The following is a 22,698-nucleotide window of genomic DNA, read 5'->3' on the forward strand; positions in this document are numbered from 1 at the left end:
AAAAATAAATAATTATTCCTGGTACTTGTTATTTATTATTCTCTATTATGTGTCAGCACACTTTTTTTAAAGGAGATTATAGGTTTTAGCGAGAAAAAAATAGTCAACATGAACTGACATTCGCTCAACTTTCAATTATTGTCGAAAATCCTTTATCTTATTTTCTCTTCTTTTGTGGAAAGATACATATTGAAATGCAGCGATAATTAATCATTCTTAGAATTTTTTATTTTACATGGAGTAGTTGTTTTTTAGTCAGAAAGTTTGTTTTTAGAGTTAGAGTCTTTGGCTTTTTGTTGATGCTTAGGCGAGTCTTGATGGTGATTGGGTTGAGAACAGATAATCTGGGAGTTTTAGGCAAAATAATGGAACAGCATCATCTTTTAACGCCCCTCAAATTATTAAAGTAACTTTTTCATTTAAGAATACATGTTTACTGTGTCATACCTTTGTTGTGTATGTTTCTTGTCAACTGACATGGGGATGAACCCATGTTCTGTGAAATGAAGACTGCATATTTTGAAATTTTGTATTATTGTCTGGACGGTCTCTTTGGTTATATTTTTGTCAATTTTTGATCTTGGAAGCGGCTCTCTCCCACTGATGTAGTTAATTCTTTAAACAGCCTTATTTTAAATTTAACGTAAGTAGTTAATTTTTTAAACTGCATTATCTTATCTTTAACCTTTGACACAATGAGATGGCACATACTACAAATGCCTTTCGACTCTAATTGTCGACATCCACTCCACTACCCTCTTCTCAGTGGCCTGGAAGCTTGTCATGTTCAACACACAGTTGTAGGGCCTGATGTTCTTCAGGAAGTGATTTGACTCCGAACTTTTGCCTTACAGGAGAGTATTCCGTGGCTCCGAGGGTTGTTTTGGTGGACTGAGATTCATTTTACTAACATCCCAACAGAAGCCTGGTGCTTCACCTCCTGACTTATGTCCTGACCAACTGACCGACCTTAAACCTCAAAGAACCAAATTTTTGTTATGGGTGGTTCTTTTCACCAAGGATGTTCGTTGTACTTGATAGAAGGGTTTTTCTATGACAAAAAAAAATAATTCCTAAATCCCTGCTATCCATTTTGATCCTTCCTGTTACCTTGCCTGTCTCTGTACTAAACTCACCTCTACTCTTGAGGCTGATGTATTCTACCCTAATCCTTTTCAACCTTTTATTCTTCTGTGCTGACCTTTCACATTTGCTTGCTCGATTACTCTTAATTTTATTATCCTTCCCTTCCTCTCAGCTTTTGTCTCTGTTTCTCGTGTCACAGCATTCCGGATCCAGTTATCGTCCCTCCTAGCTACCTCCTTTTCCCATTTAGTTATTTTTGGAGGGAGTGCTTACTACTACCCAAAGAGACGTAGGACTTTTATTGATACTACTACTTTTAGCCTCAGCCTTTTTAACTAGTCTGCTGGCCTTGCTCCTGACGTTGCTTCTTATTGAGACATCACAGGAATAGATAGAAGGACCCCTCTAGATCCTGGACGTGGATGTGAGGGCCTCTTGGGTGCAGGTGTTGTTGGAGGAGTCCCTCTGTATAGGCCTGTCATCATAATTACTATATCGACTTATCGTTGGGGTTCTCGTGACAGGCTCACTTTTGTACACTCCGTGGTTGATTTTTCCATGGAGATCTCCGAGGATGGGAGGATTTTTTTAGAATGTAATGTAATATACAGGGGCGTCTGCAAAAGTAGATACATGTATATATATTTTTTCTTTTATTGTGGAGTGGGAGGGGGGTTAAATTTTTTCTTCGCTGCATAATTAGACAGAATGACATTTTATTTGAATAGAAATCTTTAAAAAAAATTTTTTTATTCTTCGTTATTAATTAAACATTATTTATTTCAACATGGTAATTTTTAAAATTCCTTCATTTTCCAGCCCCTCTCTGCAGACACTCTTTTCTATATTACTAGATAATAATAGATACAGACTAAAAAACGGAATATTACAATTCTATATAATCACTAAACCTATTAACTTAAATAAGTTATATTATTAATATTAATAAATGGAATCCTAATTGGATGTGCTTAATCTTCATGTGGAACCTCACCAGTACAGAAAATTTCAACTAAAAATGTTTTGCCAAAGTGGAGATATTGCTGCATTCACGCAATTATTCGTGGGTGGGATTTGATGTAGAGGAGGGATTAAAAAGAAATTGTACTTTTGGAAATGGACCACCTTATTTCTTATTTTATGTATAAAATATAATAAATTATGAAATAGCTATGACGTATCAAGTAAGAAAACGGAATTGACAGCAAACAACAATATAAATCGGTTATACAAATGAGCCTTGGCCCATGTCGACCGTGGAAAAACATAATACATAATACCTAGGATAGTGGCTGCATTATGTTTTGATCCCCTTTGTGGAAAAGCGGTGCACTTTCCTAATCCGTGGGGGGGTGTATTATAGGTGGGTAAGGATCCACCTTATGTATAACTCGCTTATGAGTTTAGATATAACTATCAATTAATCAATTATTTTGAATATGAAACATCTCTGAACTTGTTGTAATACCATGACATCTAAATTATTAATTATTTTAGTATAAATTTAATTTTCAATTCCCCCAAATGTTATAGTAATATATATTCACGCAACCTATCCAGCGTATTATATTTAAATTTCTTAATAAATTTGAAAGACTAAATTGATCAAAAATCAATCAAAATCTACCTTTTTTAAAGACAATTTTTTAAATTGAAATATAAAGTCTTTATTAAAAAAATTAATAAGACTGAGCTGTGATACATATATGATTCAATTTGGAGGTCATTACAATGATTTTGATCGTTTGAGTATCCGAATTATTTTCTTGGGCTACAATTTGTTTTTCTTCAAAATGAAAAATAAGGATTATATATTTATGTATCACTAATGTAAAGGAACTTTACAAAACTTTTGAAATTCAACAACAAATCTTTTAAAATTTATTAAATTCAGCAACATAAATTTAAAATTTAAACTTTTTACAAATAGAGGATGTCAGAAAAAAAGTCATTTTCAAATGGCTATGAAGGTCAAAAACGCCTTTTGAAGGCTGAAACTTTACAAACATGACTTTATCTTCAATATACAATAAAATATCAAATTAACGGGTCAGCCTAAAAATTGGCCTATATTACACAAGCTAAAATAAGAATTAATAAAAAGTTGCCTGTTTTGTGACCTTTGACCACTTATATGACCTTAAATTGTACTTTATTAGCTTAAAATTTTATAGAACTATTGTTTTAAGAATAAAAAGGCTTTAATGCTCACGACATTCATGAATTTCTTCTTGTTCATTTGATAATTTAAAAAAATTAAACATTCATGGGTGAAAAATTAATTTTTGGTGTAGGGGGTGGGGTTTTGGACGGAAATTAAAAATTATATTTTCTCAAGTGCTTAAAAGATGATGTTGCATCCGCAAAGATGGGCTAAAATTGAATTTGTTTTTAGCAACCCCCACCTTTTTAAGAGTGAAACAGCTTTTAAAAATATTATATTTACTCTAAAAAAATAAGGGAATGTTATGATTACTAATTTATAGCTAGCAGAAAATTAATTTATCTTTATAATCTACGGGGTTGGGTAGCAAAACGTGGACTCAATAGATGGATTTAGAAAAAAATCAATAATTTTATATTTCCAAAAAAGGCAAAAGCACTTTTTCACTCAATATGGGCACCTTCATTATCAATCACAGCCTTTACACGTCACCTGAAGACCATGCAGGAGTTGATGACAAACTCCCTGACAATTTGTCCCATGAAGCTATTATGGAGGACTTCAGTGAGTCTACATTTGGGTGTGAGGTCCTTTGGGTTTCTCTCTCCAAAGTGTACCATATAAAAAAGTCAAGTGGGTTCAAATCTGGTGAGGAAGGGGGCTATATCTCTTTGGACCAGAATCGAACCCTTTTATCTGTGCAGAAATTTTAGCACTTGGCGGACGTGTAAGAGGGGCGCTGACCTGAAGCCACGTGTAGTTAATCCGGGTAGTTTGTCTTCAGCCATGGGAAGAACGTGTACCTAAGCACCTTATAGTAGGCCTCCTGGCCGATTTTCTATCTAGCCTTGAAAATGAACGGAGGCATCTTCTTTCCATCAGAGGCCACAACGCCGGTAAAAATTTTTCCCCAGAATATTTGGTATGGTAAACCCCTTGGACCTCTTCTTTTGTTTCTGTGAGCCACCGGTTGCTCCAGAGTTTGTGGAATTGATCAACAGTGAAAATACTCTTGTCTCGGTCAATTTTCACAATTGACCCATTTGCTTCGATCCTTTTTCGAATTTTCTTGCACTTCTCAAGCCTGTTGGCTTTCATGCCCTCTGTCAGAAGGTGGCCTGGGATCCTTGTGAAAGAAAGTGATCCCAAGTTTTGATTTATAGGCCTCCTGATGGTCCTAGAAGCCAAAGAAGGAAGTCGTTGGCGAGGTAATTTATCGATTTAGTAGGATCCTCCTTTATATTATTCTCAAAACTTAAGAAGGATTTAGTATCCTTCTTTAAATTATACCATCCATTTCATGACATCCTGGAGAGGTTTTTCCCATTATTTTCATCTGTGCGAACTTAAAAACGAGGCTCCTAGTCCCTAGAACACTTAACAATGTCTGCAATATTCATCCCTTCAACTCCAGTATATAGGAGATCTGTGATGTGCAGCCCTTTGGCTTGTTGGTCGCTCATGACGATGAAATGAAAAAATGATTAGTATTGTTTGTTTATACAAATAGGACGATGGAAACAGAATATCAAAAAATAATCACTAAACCTTCTCATAGCAATGAGAAAATTAACATTAATTAACAGTCCACGCTTTGCTTCCCTACGCTGTATGTATGGGACATATTGAAATAAAGTGTATATCATATACATACGTTACATTTATAAACTGCATTAAATGTCCCAGTTCTTGGATACATTGTGTTAATTAAATATTAAAAAAATAGAAAATTACAAAGGACGCTCCTACGAATTAAGAAAACAACAATAAATAAAACTTTTTGTAACATATACGTACATGTACTGATATATGGCACATTGGATTTATACGCATTAAAAATGTTAACACATTATTCAAGTATTTAGGTCATGGAAATTTGATGTGCATTTAAGTCCCCTTTTAAATACAAAATCCGTTTTCACTAATTCACGTTTAATTTATAGCTAATGTGATTTTAAAAAAGGTCAAAGAATTGACCTCTTCATTACTTTAACTTTCCAAGTATGTAAGTACATCATCTATTGCAAGATTGTGCAAAATACGTCCTGCAGTCACTTTTACTCTGCAAATGTTTTATTTGGTGTGCTTAAAAATATATATAAAATGTAATAAGGTACCGGTGCGACAAAAAATATGTACACTTCGTTTTTGCTACATAAATCAAGTTATTTGTGAATGCGATAAAATTGTTCCAGACAAATACTAAAAATAGACAAAAAAATGATTTATTAAAAAAATAGATCTTCCTAAGTGTCTAAGAAGCAGAGAAAATACCATCTGAGCGTGACCAACGAATTTCGGTGCACGAACAGAGATTGGAAAGCAGTTGGGGATATCTAAGATGAACATGGTGTTACGAAAGGATGATACGCCTACACATACGTCCAAAAAACCAGAATTGGGAGGAGGACAACTTGCCTTTCTGGCCAAAGAAAATGTGGCTCACCTACTCACAAGATGCCAACCCATTGGACTGTAGATTTTGGGTGAATTCTGAGTCTAAGCCCTGCACTGTCCGTTACCCAAATATCAACAACATCAAGGACAATGTCAACCAGAGCTGGGATGTCATGTCTGAGGATTACATCGGCAATGGTTTCAAGGCCTTCTGTAGCCGCCTGGAAGCTATCATTGCTGCCAAGGGGGCCTATATCACTGATTAGTGTAGCCAAAACATCATATTAGTTATTTCTATTTTATTGACATACCTTATAACAATTGGTTGCTGAAATACATATTGATAAAGTTATAGACTAAAAGTGTAAATATTTTTCGCTGCACCTTGTATAACACAATTTTCACATTTATAAGCTGTAAATGTGATTGTGCAAGAGTACTACATGAATTGCTGATGAAAAATTTGAAGAAGATGGACTAGAAGTCCATCAATTTCGTTTTCAACAAAATTGAGTTTAACACCATCCAGCTTGGGGGATTTTGCAAAGCAGGGAGGACCCTTAGTTTTGATGTGATGTTCAACTCCATGAGCTGGTTAAGATTCAGCGAATTTTTTATCATCGAAAACTTTAGGAGAAGTGATAATTCTGAAATGGCGCAACGATCAATAAAAAACATTTTCTTGCTGAATAGGTCAATATTAGTTTTATAGAAATGAAGAAAATCAGCCCCGAAAATAGGGCGACCTCTAGATACATAAATAAATTTCCATTGGAAAGTTCCTAGATTTTCTATTTGTACCCTTAGAGTTTTAGTACCGATAACTTCTACTGGATTCCCTCCATAACCAAAGATAGGTGGCATTTCAACATGAATGAAATCTATACAATTCGTCGGGGAATTAACGGATACCTGGGCACCCGTATCTACAAGAAAATTTATAACATCTTTAATTAATAAGAAAATTGAAGGATTATTTAATGCCTCGGTCCCATGCAATTGATAAGAATTAAGATATAAATCCAAATCCTATGTAATACGTTTTTGGAGCTTATAGTAAGTAGAGTCAGCTGCTTTAAAATATTCAAAATAATGCAAACAACTGGTATGAAAATAGCAATAGCTCTATGTATCCCTCAAAGGGCGTTACAAAAATTTCAAGTATTAAAATTTTTGAAAAAAATTCAAATATCAATGTTTTAGCCAAAAAATTATGAAATTATGAAGAATAATGCATGCAAACAAAATATTCATTTACTTAAGATTCAATAGTAAGTCGCCCTTTTGGGTTGTTTTGAGGCAATTATGACGGGGATAGGGTCCATCCATTTTGAAACATTGTGGTTTTAAATAAGATATTTTGAACTGTTTTGATTTATGGTGCATCAGAAATGCAATCTGGAACGCGAGAGATTGATTAAAGAAGTGTTGAGTTTCACACAAATTACCAAGTTCTCAATTCAAATCTGAACACTTACTAATTCAATAGTAAATGAAGATTGAGTGGTTGAAATTAACTCTTATTTTGATTTATTAAAGCCCAAACATTTAGTTACAAAACAAAACAAAACTGAGCTCGCTGACCTACGTACAAGGCGAGAAAATAAGATTTGGACGTTACCGACAAATTTCCATTCACGCACTCCAAGCAGTTTGTCATCTCCAGGACCAGCGTCTCTGCCATCAGAAAGTCCGAAACGTTGGTGAGGAAGAAGGGCACTATAAAAAAGGCCAAACTGGGCCCGAAGGACATTTAAAAAAACCACACACAGGTCAATCCCCTCAAGACCTTGACATTTTACAACAGTATGTCCGGACAGTTATAAAAAAAATGTGGAGGGCCACTTTTGACACATATAATGAAAGAACCCCATCTCCTCCGTTGCAACTCTCATTTGAACGAGTCCTTAAAGCTCTTTTTCGACACGTAGGGGCCCCTACAGCACTGATAACAAAACCCTTGACTACTCCACTTGAGAGACCTAACAATACTTAATTTGAATTTAACCCATCCACGCTCACAGCACTAATAAGGAGAAAAAAAAGTAGAAAATGGATGATTGAGGATTTATGGATACTGCTAATTTTAAAAAATTAATTGTTTTTTTTTCTTTTAAATATTACATTTTGATTCCTTACTATAGGGCATGAGCAAAATTAAAAAAAAATATACTATCTGCAAGGTGGTTGACAGTCTGTAGCTTGTTGCTTAAAAAATGGCACTTGGTTAGAAGAATTTCGACAGCGCCCTCTATGAGATAAAAATACGTATATGTTATTTTTTATTAAATTATATTATTATTTAGGGAGTTGTATTATTTTGCCACATGACGGCGCCACTCTCTGTCGCTTTGTTTACAAACGAATGTCAATAAATAACGCTCCTGCTCCATGAATTTAAATTAGTCTCATTATGAAACATATGTTTTTTCTGAATGCGACCCTTTCACTGAAAAGTTAGCTCAGCCCTGATCTATTGGCTAATATTTTTTATTCATATCAAAACCCAAGCAAAACAACAAGGAGTTAGCACAAGAAGGAATAAAAGTGATTGTTAAAATGTTCACAGAGCTTTAATTAAGGTGTGTTTTGCATTGAGTGTAAATATGAAAGACTATACGCACAAATTAAAGGATAAGATATTATGTACATCGATTAAATTGCAAAATATATGATATAGGTACTTTTACCTATAAATTTTTTACATTCACTCGTTGGGTTCATGTATGGTCAACTCAAGATATCAAATAAAGAAGTTTATTTAAAAATTAAGATTCGGGATTTTAAGAAAAACTATGATCATTTGAACATTTTCCTAATTTCTAAGTGAAGAAAGTTAAAATTAAATATATATATATCCCTTTATATCAAAATTATGAATTATTGTAGTATAAATTTCTTAATAAAAATTAAAAACTAAATTGACCAAAACTCAATAAAAATTGACCTTTATAAAATTGAAGTATTGTGTCTATTCTATAGCTTCAGCTAGGATAGAGATGTGCCCGTCTTAAACTGAACACTCCTTATAAATTTTACGGCTTGAGGGTTTGACGAGTGATTCTCTTGCAGACCTCAAGCCCAAGATCTTTCTTAACTAGCCGGCCCAATGTCCTTCTGCTGACGTTGAACTCCCTGGAGAGGCCGCTGACGGTGACCTTGCCTATCTTGTCCTAGACAGACTTTTTCACGGCAGTAACCATTTCGTCCTACCTTCGAGGCCTTGACTTAGATCTTGTGGTCGCCTCAGGAGTCCCTTTGGCTACCATGCTGTAAACAGTGGTGGGGCAACAGTTCATAACCTTGGAAATTTCAGTGGGAGTTTTCCCTCACGCGGAAAGTTCCAAAATTGCGACTCGACGTCTCTCCATATTATCGGCTGTTGTTTCACTGTTGCTATTTAGATTTTGCTGTAGTTTTATTTATAACTAGTAAAGACCCTTGCCTCGAAGTATAAACCTGTTTCAACTGAATAAAGTCACGAATATGTGCATGGCGTACAATTTAAAGGAGTGTTCAGCTCTAGACGTGCACACCTGTATAAAGTAATTGAATAAAAAATAAAAAATATGTAAGATCCTTTATGGATCTTTTATTTAAGGTCCTTAATATTACTCTAATTTTTGGTGGTTATATGCATTAAGCAATAAATAAGTCCTTTTTCAAATTCTAAAATGTGTGTATGAATTTGTTATTTACTTTGATTTTCATCGATATGTTCTTTCATGTCGAAATATGGTACTGAATCGTAGTTATATTCTAAAAACGTGAATTTTAATATAAAGGCTTTATAGGCCAAATCTTTTGAGGTAGAAAAATTTTAATGGTCATGTTCATGTTCTACAGCTTAAATAACAATCCTTCGTCTGGAAGCTATGAGCCTCTGAATAAAAAGCACCTATTTTCCACTTAAAACAAAAATTATTCGAGTTAAAAGTATTATGCAGACATTGAAAAAATGTTTGGAGAATTTTTTAACATTCGGCTTGAACATATATATCCATAATTTATCCCTATCTTCAACACCGAGGGCATAAAACAGCTTTGAAACTTAAAAATAGCCAAAAAACAAAAAATGCACGGCCTTTTATGAAGGCCACACGGTATGAGAGAAAAAATAAGGCCATGTTTGGAATAAGGGGATCAAATTGTACAAGTTGGGCATATACTGTTTTTGTATCATTTTTGCTGTTGGACAGTATTATGATACTTCTACGATGAGTTGAGATACTAAAAATATTTTCTATAATTTGGAGCCTTCATTTGATTTATTTTAAGGTTATGCTCTTTTTATATAAAATTTCCAATGATTTAATTATGCCGATGAACTTAAGTGCAACATGTGTAGCCTTTTAAGAATCGATCAAAATAATTTGTTGATAAAAATTGACGATGAACATAAATGTAATTCAGACTCAATTTTGATAAAAATTATTCTATCTTGCTTTTGTTTTGACAAGCAACCTATATTTTTCATTTTGTGATTAAATACAAAGGGATGAAACTGTTTATCAAACCAGTTTTTTTTTTTGGCAAATCTATGCTTTTGCCAAGCCCTTTATTTTCATTTAGTATAATAATACTGTATATATTTTAATTCCTATTAATATATGCTAAAAATTCCAATGATAATTAACTAAGCGGAAAAATAAAGAGATTAAATAAATATTGATAAATAATGTGGATCTTCTTATCCAACAAAATCAGAACAATAACGAACTGATATATTTCAAAGTGTATTTATGTTACAATGAAAAAGTTTTTGCAAGTATGGAAATAATAAATAAGTCAAAAAAATTGATGTATAGAAATAAAATTTAGCTTTTAAAGATCGTGTCTAGAGTTCAACCTCAGGGAACTCCACATCCCCGAAACTAATTCCAAATATTTCACACCAAATGGATAACCATTTGACATCAGTTGCCTTAACACTTGGAGGCAAGTCGATATAGAGTCTTTCATGGTCGAATCTTCTCTCAATGGGAGAAGGATCCTCAATGGGAAAGTCAACTACAATCCGATTTTCCATATACTCAGACCTACTGTTTCCTTTGGTGGCTAAAATAAGTAAAAACACAGGGAAGAGACATCATAGACATGAGAAAAGCGTAAACTCTTTCACTTACCAACATTGATGTAAACACCGGGCCCTTGACCATCATAAATGAAATCATCAATGATGATGGATGATTCGTTGTAGATGTAGACATCCCCTTTGACATTGTGTTCTGCAAACTTGAAATCTCCTACATAGATTACATCTATGGTGTTGGAATCTTCTTCATCTGCTTGTCGTTTGGATTTACTTTGTTCATCGGCGGTCCTTGATATATTTTGAGCTCCAAAACTCAAATCCAAAAGGAAAAAGGAGAGAAGGACTGTCTGTAAAAATAAATCTGGATCAGCTTCTAGTTGTGTAAGTAAGAAGTTATTTGAGAAGAGGATGATGAGCAGGGATTACGGAAACAACAAACCTTAAAAAGAAATTCCATCCTTGAAGACGATCGTGAAGATGTTTGTTCGTCTGTCTCTGTGAATAGACTTAAATAATAATTGATCTCTTGTGGCCTTGTACAACTAAATCCGTCACTGCTTACTCTGTTTATTTATGGATCAAATCCTGCCTGACTTCCTTCTAGTGTATCAATGATTCTTGAGTTTTGAAGAGCTAGAGTATTTAAAGAGAAAAAAAATAATAAAAAGGAGGCGTACTCGAAATTAGTGGTGGTTGGTAGTTTGTTCGTTCGTTCGTTCGTCCGTCCGTCCAGGAGGGGTTGAAATACATGTATGTATGTAGATATTGGATGGCCCATCATAAGAGCATTCAATCCGGCGGTTAAGCGTATTGTGTGTATTTTTTATATCGTGTTCTTCATTTTTACATCTATGTACATTCTACATACAATATGAAGAGTTTGCTGTGTTCAAAGGTACATAATAAGTTGTTTTCGTCACTTTAAAATACCCTCCTAGCTCCTTAATTGATTTCCGTACCTTTGATACAGTAAATAGATGTACATACTATTTAGAGTCTTAAACATATTTTAACCTTTAACGAAGAAAAAAACCTTCTTCATACTTAAATATATTTTTAAACCGTTGAGGGAAATGATAAAATTAAATTAATTTGTTATTGTGGTGATGAGATGGTGGAGTAAAGCCCACATTGACAACATTTCATATTTACGTAGGTACTGCTCGCCCATTTCTTGAGTCCGTGATTGATACAACTCATTTGAATATTCACTGTTATTTACTTTTTTCAAACATATTGTGCACTTCTTTTATGTGGGTATAATTGGATAAAGGGTCTGTCTATGAACATGACCTAGGTTAAATGTAGGACCAACAACTGACTCAGTAAAAATCCAAACATAATTATATTTTTTTTAGTGTATTTTACATATTATTTAATAATACATGCATGGATTGAACCGGTTTATAATTCGATTTGTACTCCATTATTTTAATGAAGCTTTAATTATAATCACAGTTAAGAGGATTCCTCCATTTTATATATTAATAAAAATACTAATATATGTAAATTCTTTGCTCAAAAATTTGCTTGCAGATATCGGGCTATATTATTTATATATTTAAATGGGTCCTTCCTACTAACAAATGTCTTCCCATTTGTTGGAAAGGGTGAAGGAATATCATATATAATACATCGATTTTTAGCTAAGCGTAGTTATCTTATTATGTTTAAATAACTCGTCCAAAAATGTCACTCCAAAGATTGTTAATAATTATAATTAATGAAAAGGAGGAAGTGCAATATAGATTTATGGTTAATTATAACATTACCCAAAGGATCATTGGTTCAAATAAGATGTCTGGCTAGAGGGAACTTCCTTTTTGTTAGGGATTCATATATTTATTCCGTCATAATCATTTCCTTGGACAAATTGCCTCTAGTAATTCTTCCACTTCTCCTACATCCATCATCCTTTCATAAACTGACCCTGAAAAGAGTTTTTCATCATTAAGGAAACATGTTTTTTGATTTAGGTTTTTTTTTTTGTTACCATGTATTCAAATCACCTTTTGGAGTCCATATTGTACCCTGGCCTTTGTAAAAAAAAAAAAAAATATTTGCTTAATGCATTTCAAGATACCTTTTTAGATAATGCAAATTATAATATAGTTGCTTCGGTCTAGCTTGATAATGATGGGCAATTGGACCATGATATTAAGGGATCGAGAATATATGAAAACCTTCAAAAAATTGGTATTGAGTACCTATACCGAGTGGTACATTAAAATCTGAACACTTTGAATTTTAAACTTCACCAAGATATAATTTATTAACTAGCCATAGAATTTCAACAAAATTAATACTTAAACAGATGTGTGTCTGAGCTCTTTAATCATTAATATAGATATCCTTAGAGGCAATTATGGCAACACCAATCTCATTAGGGATGGATTGATGATATATCAACAGTCCCGTAAGCATACCTATATCCAAGAGCTAGGGCTTTGGCTTGATTGGGTGGGGTAGGATTAGTTTGTAACGACCATTTTATTATTTATTTATTTTTAAATGACCTTTTTTATAGAAGTCCTAAAGATTGAAATTATTTTTTATAGAAAAGACAATTATCTCAATTTTTATGTTTTATTACAAACCTAATATTAGAATAGCATTTAAATTTATATTTAAATTGAAAGGAGGGGGGGCATGTGGACCTAGCTGTGGTGTACTGTACGTTAATGTTGAAGTAATTAATACTGAAAACTTTTTCAAAGTTATTATCTATTCTCTATTCATATTAATGAGATAATAAGTACCCTTTCGTAACCTTGATGTAAAAAATGAAGAAATTTAATTTTTTTTCCTGTATAACAAAAGGTAATAAAACATGTTTTATAAATCACAAAAGTTATATCTTTGTTCCATATTGAGAGCTCAGATTTAAAGCTTTATTTGACACTGTTTTGAAAATCCTATCAGATAAATGACGTCCCCGATTTTGTATTTTAATACAAAAATTTTAATGATTTTTTTTTTCTGTTTCTCTAAAAACCACTTTGCAACACGAAGTTTCAGAGGGTACTTATTTTTTGCAAAAAGATGCAAAATGTATTTAAAAATGTATTATATTTTACATGTGTGAATGATTAGTTGATTAACTAATTAGTTATTGGGGATTTTTCAAATGTCTTAAAAAAGTTGGTTTTCTGGAATAAATCCATTTTTAATTACTTGATTTAGACAAAATGCCCTAGTTTCAATGACAACGCATACAATAGCACACATTTTAGCTCCATAGCATCATTATGCTTAAGGTATTTACGTTTAAATAATTGTGCAAATTTCAAATTATGAAAATGAATTGAAAATATCGTTTTTTGTATATTAGAAATTGAAGCTATTAACTGATTGTCATAAATCACACCAATAAAACCTCAGGAGATAAATTGCAATTTGTTTTTTTGTATAAAATATTCTGTCAAACCATTCCTTGGCAATATTTATTTATAACGGTAAACGTACGTTCCTCACTTCTCCAACGCATGATAGTTACTAAACTTTATTACCAAGACAACTTCAGAATTTCCCCTCTATAACCAAAACACATTAATCCCGCTACTATTTCTACACCCTGATTCCCACACAATAAAAAAAATGAAGTAATGTGGCTGCACCCTGTTAATACAGATCAATGTTTATGAGAGTTTGACACTCAAAGTTTGGATTACTTCATGGTAGTGGTTAGTACGGCTGACCATTGATTGATACTTTATGGTATCAAAATAACAGGCATTACATATTGAACCGTTTATATATTTATATCCATCCCATACACTTTCATTAGTTTATATTTAATACACATCACTAGGAAATAGAGGTGGATTCAGTCTATATCTGAACCCGAAAGCCCGTCTTCCGAACCTTATTTTGCCAAGTCAGAGACCCGAACCTTCAATTCGAAATGTATTTCTAATGTAAAAGCATTCCTTGACAACTAATCAATGACGTCATCCTCGATTCGATACCTTTTGAAAAATAGCTGATGATGACGTTATTGAGTATTCGTAAGTATAACACTTTCAAATATAAAAGTTAATTGATAAAATACATTCAATACTTCCCTCCAGAAATGAGGAAAAATGATGAAGAAATAAAACGTTAAAGCCATGTTTTCATTTTTAAATTATAATACAATGGTTCTCAAGGACTCTTATTCTCTCCAGGACGATACAAACTGTCTAAATTTGCATCTAATAGTATTTTTTTTTTTAATTATATGGAAATGGTTGGAGATCAAAATATGTGTGACCCTCACCATCATCAAAACGTCTCTTTTCATCTGTATAGTTTTTTTTTTTTTTGTTTTAGAAAGTTGTAACTGCTGGGATCTATGGACCAGTGAAGTATAAAATATACTCTAATAAATATCACATCAAAAAGGGAAATACTTTCAAACTATGGAGACATGCCACGAAAGAACTCGAGAGATCCAAGGGAAAATCGAGTCAACCTCCGCTGAAATACCTTTTAAACAGCATATATTTTTATTTTTTTGTCCGTAAAGCAAGCAGACTGGCCCAGAACCTTCGTAGCCTGATTAAGGCCGAAGCTCAATATATATTAGCTCGAGCCACCTCTAATACGAATGATATTTTTTTAAAGCATTCATACAATTCTATTTCAATTATATAAACAAGAGGCAAAAAAAAAAATGACATTTTCTGCGTAATTTCCTTCATCTTCTGAATACAGACTAGGATAACACTTAAGTTTCATTTCTAATGAACTATCAAAAGGGATTAGTTACTCTTACCAAGTGATATCCTCTCATTCAATCCCAAACTTATTGTGGAAAAAAACCCGACACGTAATAAATACTTGAAAAAAATATTAGACTCAACATTTGTTAGGCAAAAATAACATAATATTATTAAAAGATTCATAGCTTTATAAATTAAAATTTAAAGTTTTAAAGGGAAACTAATAAGTGTTACCATTTTCCGAGTTTAAACTTAAAAGTGCAACTTGTTATTTTTATTTTAGAACGTGTCTTGAAGTTATAAAATTATCTTACTGAGCCAAAGTAGATGAGTCATTTATCGAATATATTTTATGATTTTGATCTTCACATTATTCCATTATGCAAATAAATTTAAAAAACTATATTAAAAAAGCAAGGTTTGTCTGAGTAGAACTTATTTTAATAACGAGGGTGTGTAGCTAAAGCTCAGCGCCTGGCTTAAAAAAGAAAAGAAAAGGGAGGTTAACACTTGTGGTTATAAATCCAGCGTGCGAGTTTTTTTGATGTTGGCAACATAAACAATGTTTTTATTTGATTTCCTCAAGTTGTTATCAATATTCCTTTATTCTTGAGGAGAGAATCTCTCAATATTGAGACACTACATGCGTGTGAGTGTGTTCATAATAAACAGAGATTAATTCCCAGGATTTGTTGGGGAGTTTAAAGTAAATTTATTATATTAGAGCAAAATTTGTCTGCTCCTCGACGCCTAATAACTCTGAGCAATGCTGGGTACTACCGCTTGTACATAATAATTAGTGGTGTGTTGTTTAGCTGTCCCGCTGTTTTGGAATCAGTAATATTCTTTTTTACTACATTTAATTATATTCAAAATCTGATTGTGCTTATAAAAGACGCAGAGTAACCCTGAGGATTTGCTGCAGAGTTTTAACTGAAAATCGTTATTGGACTCCGAATAGAATTGAGGATCGATATTGGAGTAATTCTTGGCAATGCAGAGGCGTCCACGGGATTATATATATGTATTATTTTTTTGGGGTGTGGAATTATTCGGGAAAATTGCAAAATATAATTTAAAAAAAGAAAACAAATCCAAAATCCATACCTCTGCTTTAATAAAAACAAATCAACCTTATAAATCAAGAAATAATAAATAAAAGGTAATATTTTTAAGAGTTTAATTGATAGTTTTCGTTTTCTCAAATTGTATATTGTTAAAGTTGGTTGTCCTATTTGCCATAAATGAAGAACGAAATTATGATTAGTAATAATATATATCATATTTCGCATCAAAAAATGAGAATGGAGTAATAAAAATGAAAAGAAACATTATGCGCGTAATACGCAGTACCAACTCGATAATATTTATTTATTCGCAGTATTTTTGGAACTTAAATACTCATGCCATAAGGTGAGTTGGAGAAAGATTCTAGAAATAGGATTGCAAAATATATGTTTCATCTGTAATACTTAATAAGATAAAAATCCTATAACTAGATTCAATTCGAAAATTTTAAAGAAACAACACCAAAATTTCCTTCTTTTTTTTGACATTTTAAAGATTTTCAAATCAAAATGAGTCCATGAAGGATCATTTTCTTGGACATTTGATTGTTATTTTCTTGTTTAAATGAATAGAATACAAAATAAAAAATATCTGACGATACCAAATTCCCAAATTTTGTCGTTTCGGTAATGTCTAATATATATATGGTGTCCCAGGTTGGACATGCTGACTTTTGTGGCCCATAATTGTACCTCCAGAGCGGCAACTTTTACAAAATCCTTCAAATATAGGAACCATTCTCAGATAATTCATGAAGATTGAATTAGAGTCAGAATAATCTCACATATCCATTATTAATATTTTGAAAGGCTAAATAAAATTATATCTAAATTTAAAAATTGGAATATAATGTTAATATACTTCATAAAATAAACTGTTCAAAAATACTTTATTCGCCTATGTACATCTCTAAATATATATAATTATGGTAATAAATTATATATATTATTATTACAAGAAACATTTTAAAAAATAAAGGTATTTGAAGCGCCTTCTATGTATGTTTTTGACATAACAAACTATTACAATTCAAATGTTTTGCTCAACTATTTCCTCGTTTTTGACGAAGTCAACTACTTCTTCGCATCATCAGTCTATGTATTTAACTTTATGATAAAAAATAAATAAATAAATTCAAATATAAATAGGAAAACAATGGAGTTTTTAAAGAATATTTTATCAACCTTTTAATGATTATTTCCCCAATAAAATTATTAAGAAATCAATATTTCAGCTAAACTAGGGATTTTGGAACCACATACCCTTTTTGTAAATAAAATATGTACTTACTATGCTTCAAATGAACTACTTTGCTGTAAAACCAATTGAAAAATGAAGAGGGGTGATTTCCTTTCAAACAAATCCCATAAAACATGGTGTTTTTTAACCTTTTAATTGCATTTTCTCAAAATTGGATGATTGCATATAAGATATTATATCAATCAAATGTTATGATTTGATCTTCACATTATTCTCTTAGTGGAAAGAGATTTTCAAATACATAATAATACATTTATATGACCATACCGGTGGGGATTTTAAATCCAGAAAATTGATGAATAATCTATATCACAGTTTATTTACCAAAATATATTCAAGTATTGACAAATCTTTTGCTCTTATGTACATGTAGGGATCCATAGTGAAGTTAATCACTCAAATCAAACAGCTCCAGCTTCAACCACAGACTTTAACTTGGCCCTGAACCTCACATAGATCTTCATAAGGAACTCCTTGTACATGTTGGCGACTGCCTCGAAAATAGAAGCTCCCAAAGAATCATCAGTGTTATGTGTTGTGAGGTAAATTGCGTGTTTTGTTAGCTGGTCCCCTTTTTCTGGAATTGGTAAAGCGTGTGTTTCTTACTCTCAAACTGATCATGAGTCTTCCTCGCAGGTGTTCCCGACTCATCAGACTCCAACAAAGACTTGGCAACATTGTAAAAAGTTGATTTGGGCACCTTCATAAACTCAATAATATCCTTGAGCGGACCCCCACCACGAAGGCACACAATAATGACCTCACAGCGTTCGTATATGAAGGACATCTAAAGGATTTTGTATTTTAATTATACAATTTTGTCAGCTGAATTTGATGAGCACACTATCATACGTATAAGATGTTGAGGTCTAAACTTGTTTTGAATTTCAAGTTCACACCCAGTACACAACTCCAATAGACAAAGCAAGTATCAATCAATGTAATTAATTCCTAAGGAAATAAAAAAGGAAAGGGCAAACGTGATGTTACTTTTTGCAAAAATACCCACATATGAAAGCAATTCAGTAATGCGTTGCCATGTTAGAAGTAAAATATACTTAATCACGTACATTAAAGTCTTTGTTCCTTCTTACATAATCTGTACAAATTTAAAGTCACTGAGATGTATCCCCCTATGAAGAAAAGGAATTTCCGATAAAACAAAATATTTGATCGGGACACTCCTTTCGAAAAAAATCATCCCATTATTATTATTATTATAAACATTGATAACAATATATCACTGTTCTAGATATTTCAAAAGTGTTACACTTGTAAATATAAATGAGAGTCTTATTCTCCCCTGGACGACACAAACTATCAATAATATGCATCTAATAGTAAAAATTCGTGGAATTCTATGGAAATGGTTGGAGATCAAAATATGTATGACCCTCACCATCATCAAAACGTCTCTTTTCATCTGTATAGTTTTTTTTTTTAGACAGTTAGAACAGCCGAGAGTAATGAAAAAGGTAAATGTAAAATATGCTTCAATAAATATCCCATCAAAAATGAAAATACTTCCACACTATGGAAATATATGAAAGAACTTGAGAGATCTAAGGAAAAATTGAGTCTTCCTTCACTGAAAGACCTTTTGAACAGTAAACAGTTTAGATTATCGTATTTTGGCATGAAAGTTCGCGGAATGGTCCTAAACCCGACACGTTGTATCTCGACATAGCTCGACGGCCGATATTTCTTATTTCAGGGTTCTTTCTCCTAAATCCAGCATGAATAATCGTCCAAAATTCGTGCCAAAAAGAAATTCTCGCTACACTTCATAAAACTTACTATGGTATACGGCATGCAAGGGAATTCCTATAATGGGAATTGTAAATACCGCCAACTCTTGTTCCAAGTGTAATGGATACAAGTTGTCCTTAGTATCCAGGGGCGTCCGCAGGATTAGATTTAGCGGGAAGAGAGAAGGAGGGGAAGGGGGGGGATTTGCTTTTTTTCAAAAATCCATAACTATTTACAAAAATTTCAAATATTAAATATTTTGGAAAAAAATTCAAAAATACACTACAATTCACAAAACAAATAATTCAGAAATTTAATTTTTTATTAATTTTTCCAAAAATCCACACCTGGTCACAAAAATTTTCATTTTTTTGAAATCAATTTCAAAAAATTAATTTCAAATATTAATTTTTTGGAAAAAAAAATTCTAATTTTAAATATTTGTGAAACAAATTTCCCCCCCCCCTCCAAATTTTCTGCGTCAATTTTTTTCATCCTAACCATGAAAAATTTTAGTAAAAACAAAAAATCCTTAAAATCCATCCCCTACGAACGGTTCTGGTATGAGAACCATTAGCATCATCTTCGGCATCTGGTCCATTTAAATTAGTCTCGGTGGATCCATTCAAGTACTCCTTGAAGAACTATATCGCTGCTGTGGATCGTTTTTCTGGATGGCCTCAAGTGGCACAGCTTCGACGTTTATATCAAGCGATAAAGTTAATACCATTCTTCTAGGTTTTTTCAATGAAAATGGTATAAATACCTTAAATATACATTAAATACATTACATTAAATAAAGGAAGGCGATTCGTCTGCCCGGCAAACTTTTTCCCAGGGCGTGTAATCGAACGGCAAACTTTCCATATGCAAATTTGGCAAAGGTGAGCTTCCTCAGATCCCTTTACAAAAAAAAATTCCCCTCAAACAACAATATTTGCACCAACTGCATGTGTTTAGAACACTTTTTTTCACGTTTAGTTTGTGTTCAATTTGTTTATTCTCAGTTTTCGAGGATTTTTATCATAAATTATTTTATTACAATATTTATAAAATTGTAAGACTCAAGAAACAAATTCGTATGGTTTTTTTATATATTATTATTATTATATATTTTTTTTTTGATTACTTAGAAAAGTAATAAATGGTTAAATACCATTAATAAATAATAATACATAAGAATGGAAATCGCAAATTAAACATTTTTTTCCAATTCCAGAAAAATACCCGATTCCCCGATTCCGATTCCAATTAATCGTCCCATAATTACTTTTTTCTCTATATTAAACAAAAAATATGCAATTTAATGAAATTTAATATCTATTAATTTCATACTTTAATGGGTTTTATATATATGTATTTGATTGTATACCACAAAGAAATAATTTTAGCTCTGTCTGACATTTTACGTGACTTTGACCCGTAATCTTGAACATGGATTTTTTGACATATGAAGCATATTTATTAAACCTAGATAATGACACCTATTTCAACTCTGTACCTCAATATGTTTCAAAGTTATGGTCGATTATATTTTTTTAACGTTTTGTGCTACCTTGATCTTTAACCTTTCAAAGTTTAATGGCCTCTTACTGTAACCATATAATAGGTGAAGTCAAAAGTTCAGAGCGGTTTTTTTTTTTGCTTCATTTTGACAAGCGAATAAACATAGTTAGGACTATGGAATTTAGATTGTTCCAAATGGTTTCTGACTAATCTTCAGTTATTGAGCAATAGAATAAGTGCAGATCCAACTCGACGATTTCTATTATTTTATTACATTTTCTCTTCTTTACCTTGTTTTTTTGGAACGCTGCAACACTCAACTGGCTTCATCAAACACAAAACTGTAAATTAACTTTTTTTTAAGTCTACGCTTAAAACCTTTAAGCCTACTCTATGATTTTTTGATCAAATGTATTAATCATGAGATATAGCTAACTAAAAACGTCTAGAAAAAAAAGCTAAGAACTTTTTACTTAATCTAATATCATCTTCATACCAAGATAGATCAAAATCGGAGGTAAGAAATATTGTAGGTGTATGCATTCAACTTTAAATCACTAAAATACGTATTTGTTCCCTTACTAATTTTCACACCAATGGGAGTACCCGGCATTTCTCAGAGTTATCTATTCAAGTTTCATACAAAAAATTGCAATGCCTTTCTTATTCACATTCATACTCTTGTCTAATTGTCTAATTTTTATGTCAAGGAATAATTATGTCCACCTTTAAATTTAACCATTTATTTAAAAATTATAATTATTTTAAACAAAATTAAATAAATATAAAATCATAAAAACAATTTAAAACTTTGTAAACACAAATACTGAAGGATTTCTTTATTAACAACATTTTTAGTACTTCCGTCTTGTGTTAAGATATATGTACCCTTTCCACTGCCAACTCTTGAGCATCCAACGTATAACTAACCCTGAAAAAATATTAATTAGATTCATATAGGGCAAGAACTTATACTGCACGTGCTTAGTCCTTACTAATACTCATAGCAAAACATAACTTCATAAGAAACTCAAGTCTCTTACAATTCATCTGTGTATTTGAAGGTTCTGATGGGCATAAACACATCCCTAGTAAAGTGGCCTGTAATGATAGTTCCTTCTAACAATCAATCTTATGTTAGCTTATACATAGGCATTCCTTGTAGCTGCTTATAATTTTTCTTTTAAACTAGGTTGGATACTGCATCATTTCTTTCAATAACTTTATGAATGGAATGATATTTTCAAATGAATTCAATTATTTTACGCAAAAACTTATTCATTAATTTTATACACTTCTTGATTTTTTGATGTTATAATTGTTCATTCAAGAAGCCTTTTAATATCTTTATATCGTTGTAGCTCAGAGCAAAAAGATGGAATATCTTCGCTTGAAGTTCTGGTGAAGAAGAGTATTTATTTCCACAATCCAATTTTATTCTCCCATCGTGGACATTAACAGGGATTTTGCATTCTTTTTGCAATATGACACATGTTTAAAGAATTTAAGTGAACATTAAAAAATGGGGGGTCGACCGACAGACAAACAATCTTTCCTTTATTAAAATAGATTTAATGAATGTCAATTTCTATTGAATATCGATATTAACATTAATAGTAGAGTTGCATTGGTCTAAAAAAAGACTACAGTCCTATTTATCCGCTCCTAATAAAATGTATCCGTCATGGCTCTTTTAGGGTAATTACAAAAGCTGAAAGGATGTAATTACT

General features: G+C 32.2%; 1 protein-coding gene across 4 annotated transcripts; it reads right to left on the reverse strand.

The window, feature by feature from the left end:
* Positions 1–10,313: 10,313 nt before the first annotated feature.
* Positions 10,314–18,502, reverse strand: LOC121123029 (protein Skeletor, isoforms B/C). 4 transcript variants are annotated; one of them, XM_071890442.1, is made up of 7 exons: positions 17,981–18,491; positions 12,676–12,718; positions 12,455–12,612; positions 11,245–11,315; positions 11,122–11,188; positions 10,774–11,029; positions 10,314–10,705 (listed from the first exon to the last, which is right to left on the reverse strand). In XM_071890442.1, the coding sequence occupies exons 5-7, from the start codon at positions 11,137–11,139 to the stop codon at positions 10,485–10,487; spliced, it is 495 nt and encodes a 164-aa protein (XP_071746543.1). In that variant the 5' UTR covers positions 11,140–11,188; positions 11,245–11,315; positions 12,455–12,612; positions 12,676–12,718; positions 17,981–18,491; the 3' UTR covers positions 10,314–10,484. The 4 variants fall into 4 exon arrangements, with proteins under 4 accessions (XP_071746543.1, XP_071746542.1, XP_040574039.1 ...); XM_071890441.1 differs by having other exon boundaries at positions 11,122–11,315; positions 17,981–18,502; XM_040718105.2 differs by lacking the exons at positions 12,455–12,612; positions 12,676–12,718; positions 17,981–18,491 and having other exon boundaries at positions 11,245–11,332.
* Between the last annotated feature and the right edge of the window lie 4,196 nt (positions 18,503–22,698).

This window comes from Lepeophtheirus salmonis, chromosome 8 (genome assembly GCF_016086655.4).
Source record: "Lepeophtheirus salmonis chromosome 8, UVic_Lsal_1.4, whole genome shotgun sequence".
NCBI lineage: Eukaryota > Metazoa > Arthropoda > Copepoda > Siphonostomatoida > Caligidae > Lepeophtheirus > Lepeophtheirus salmonis.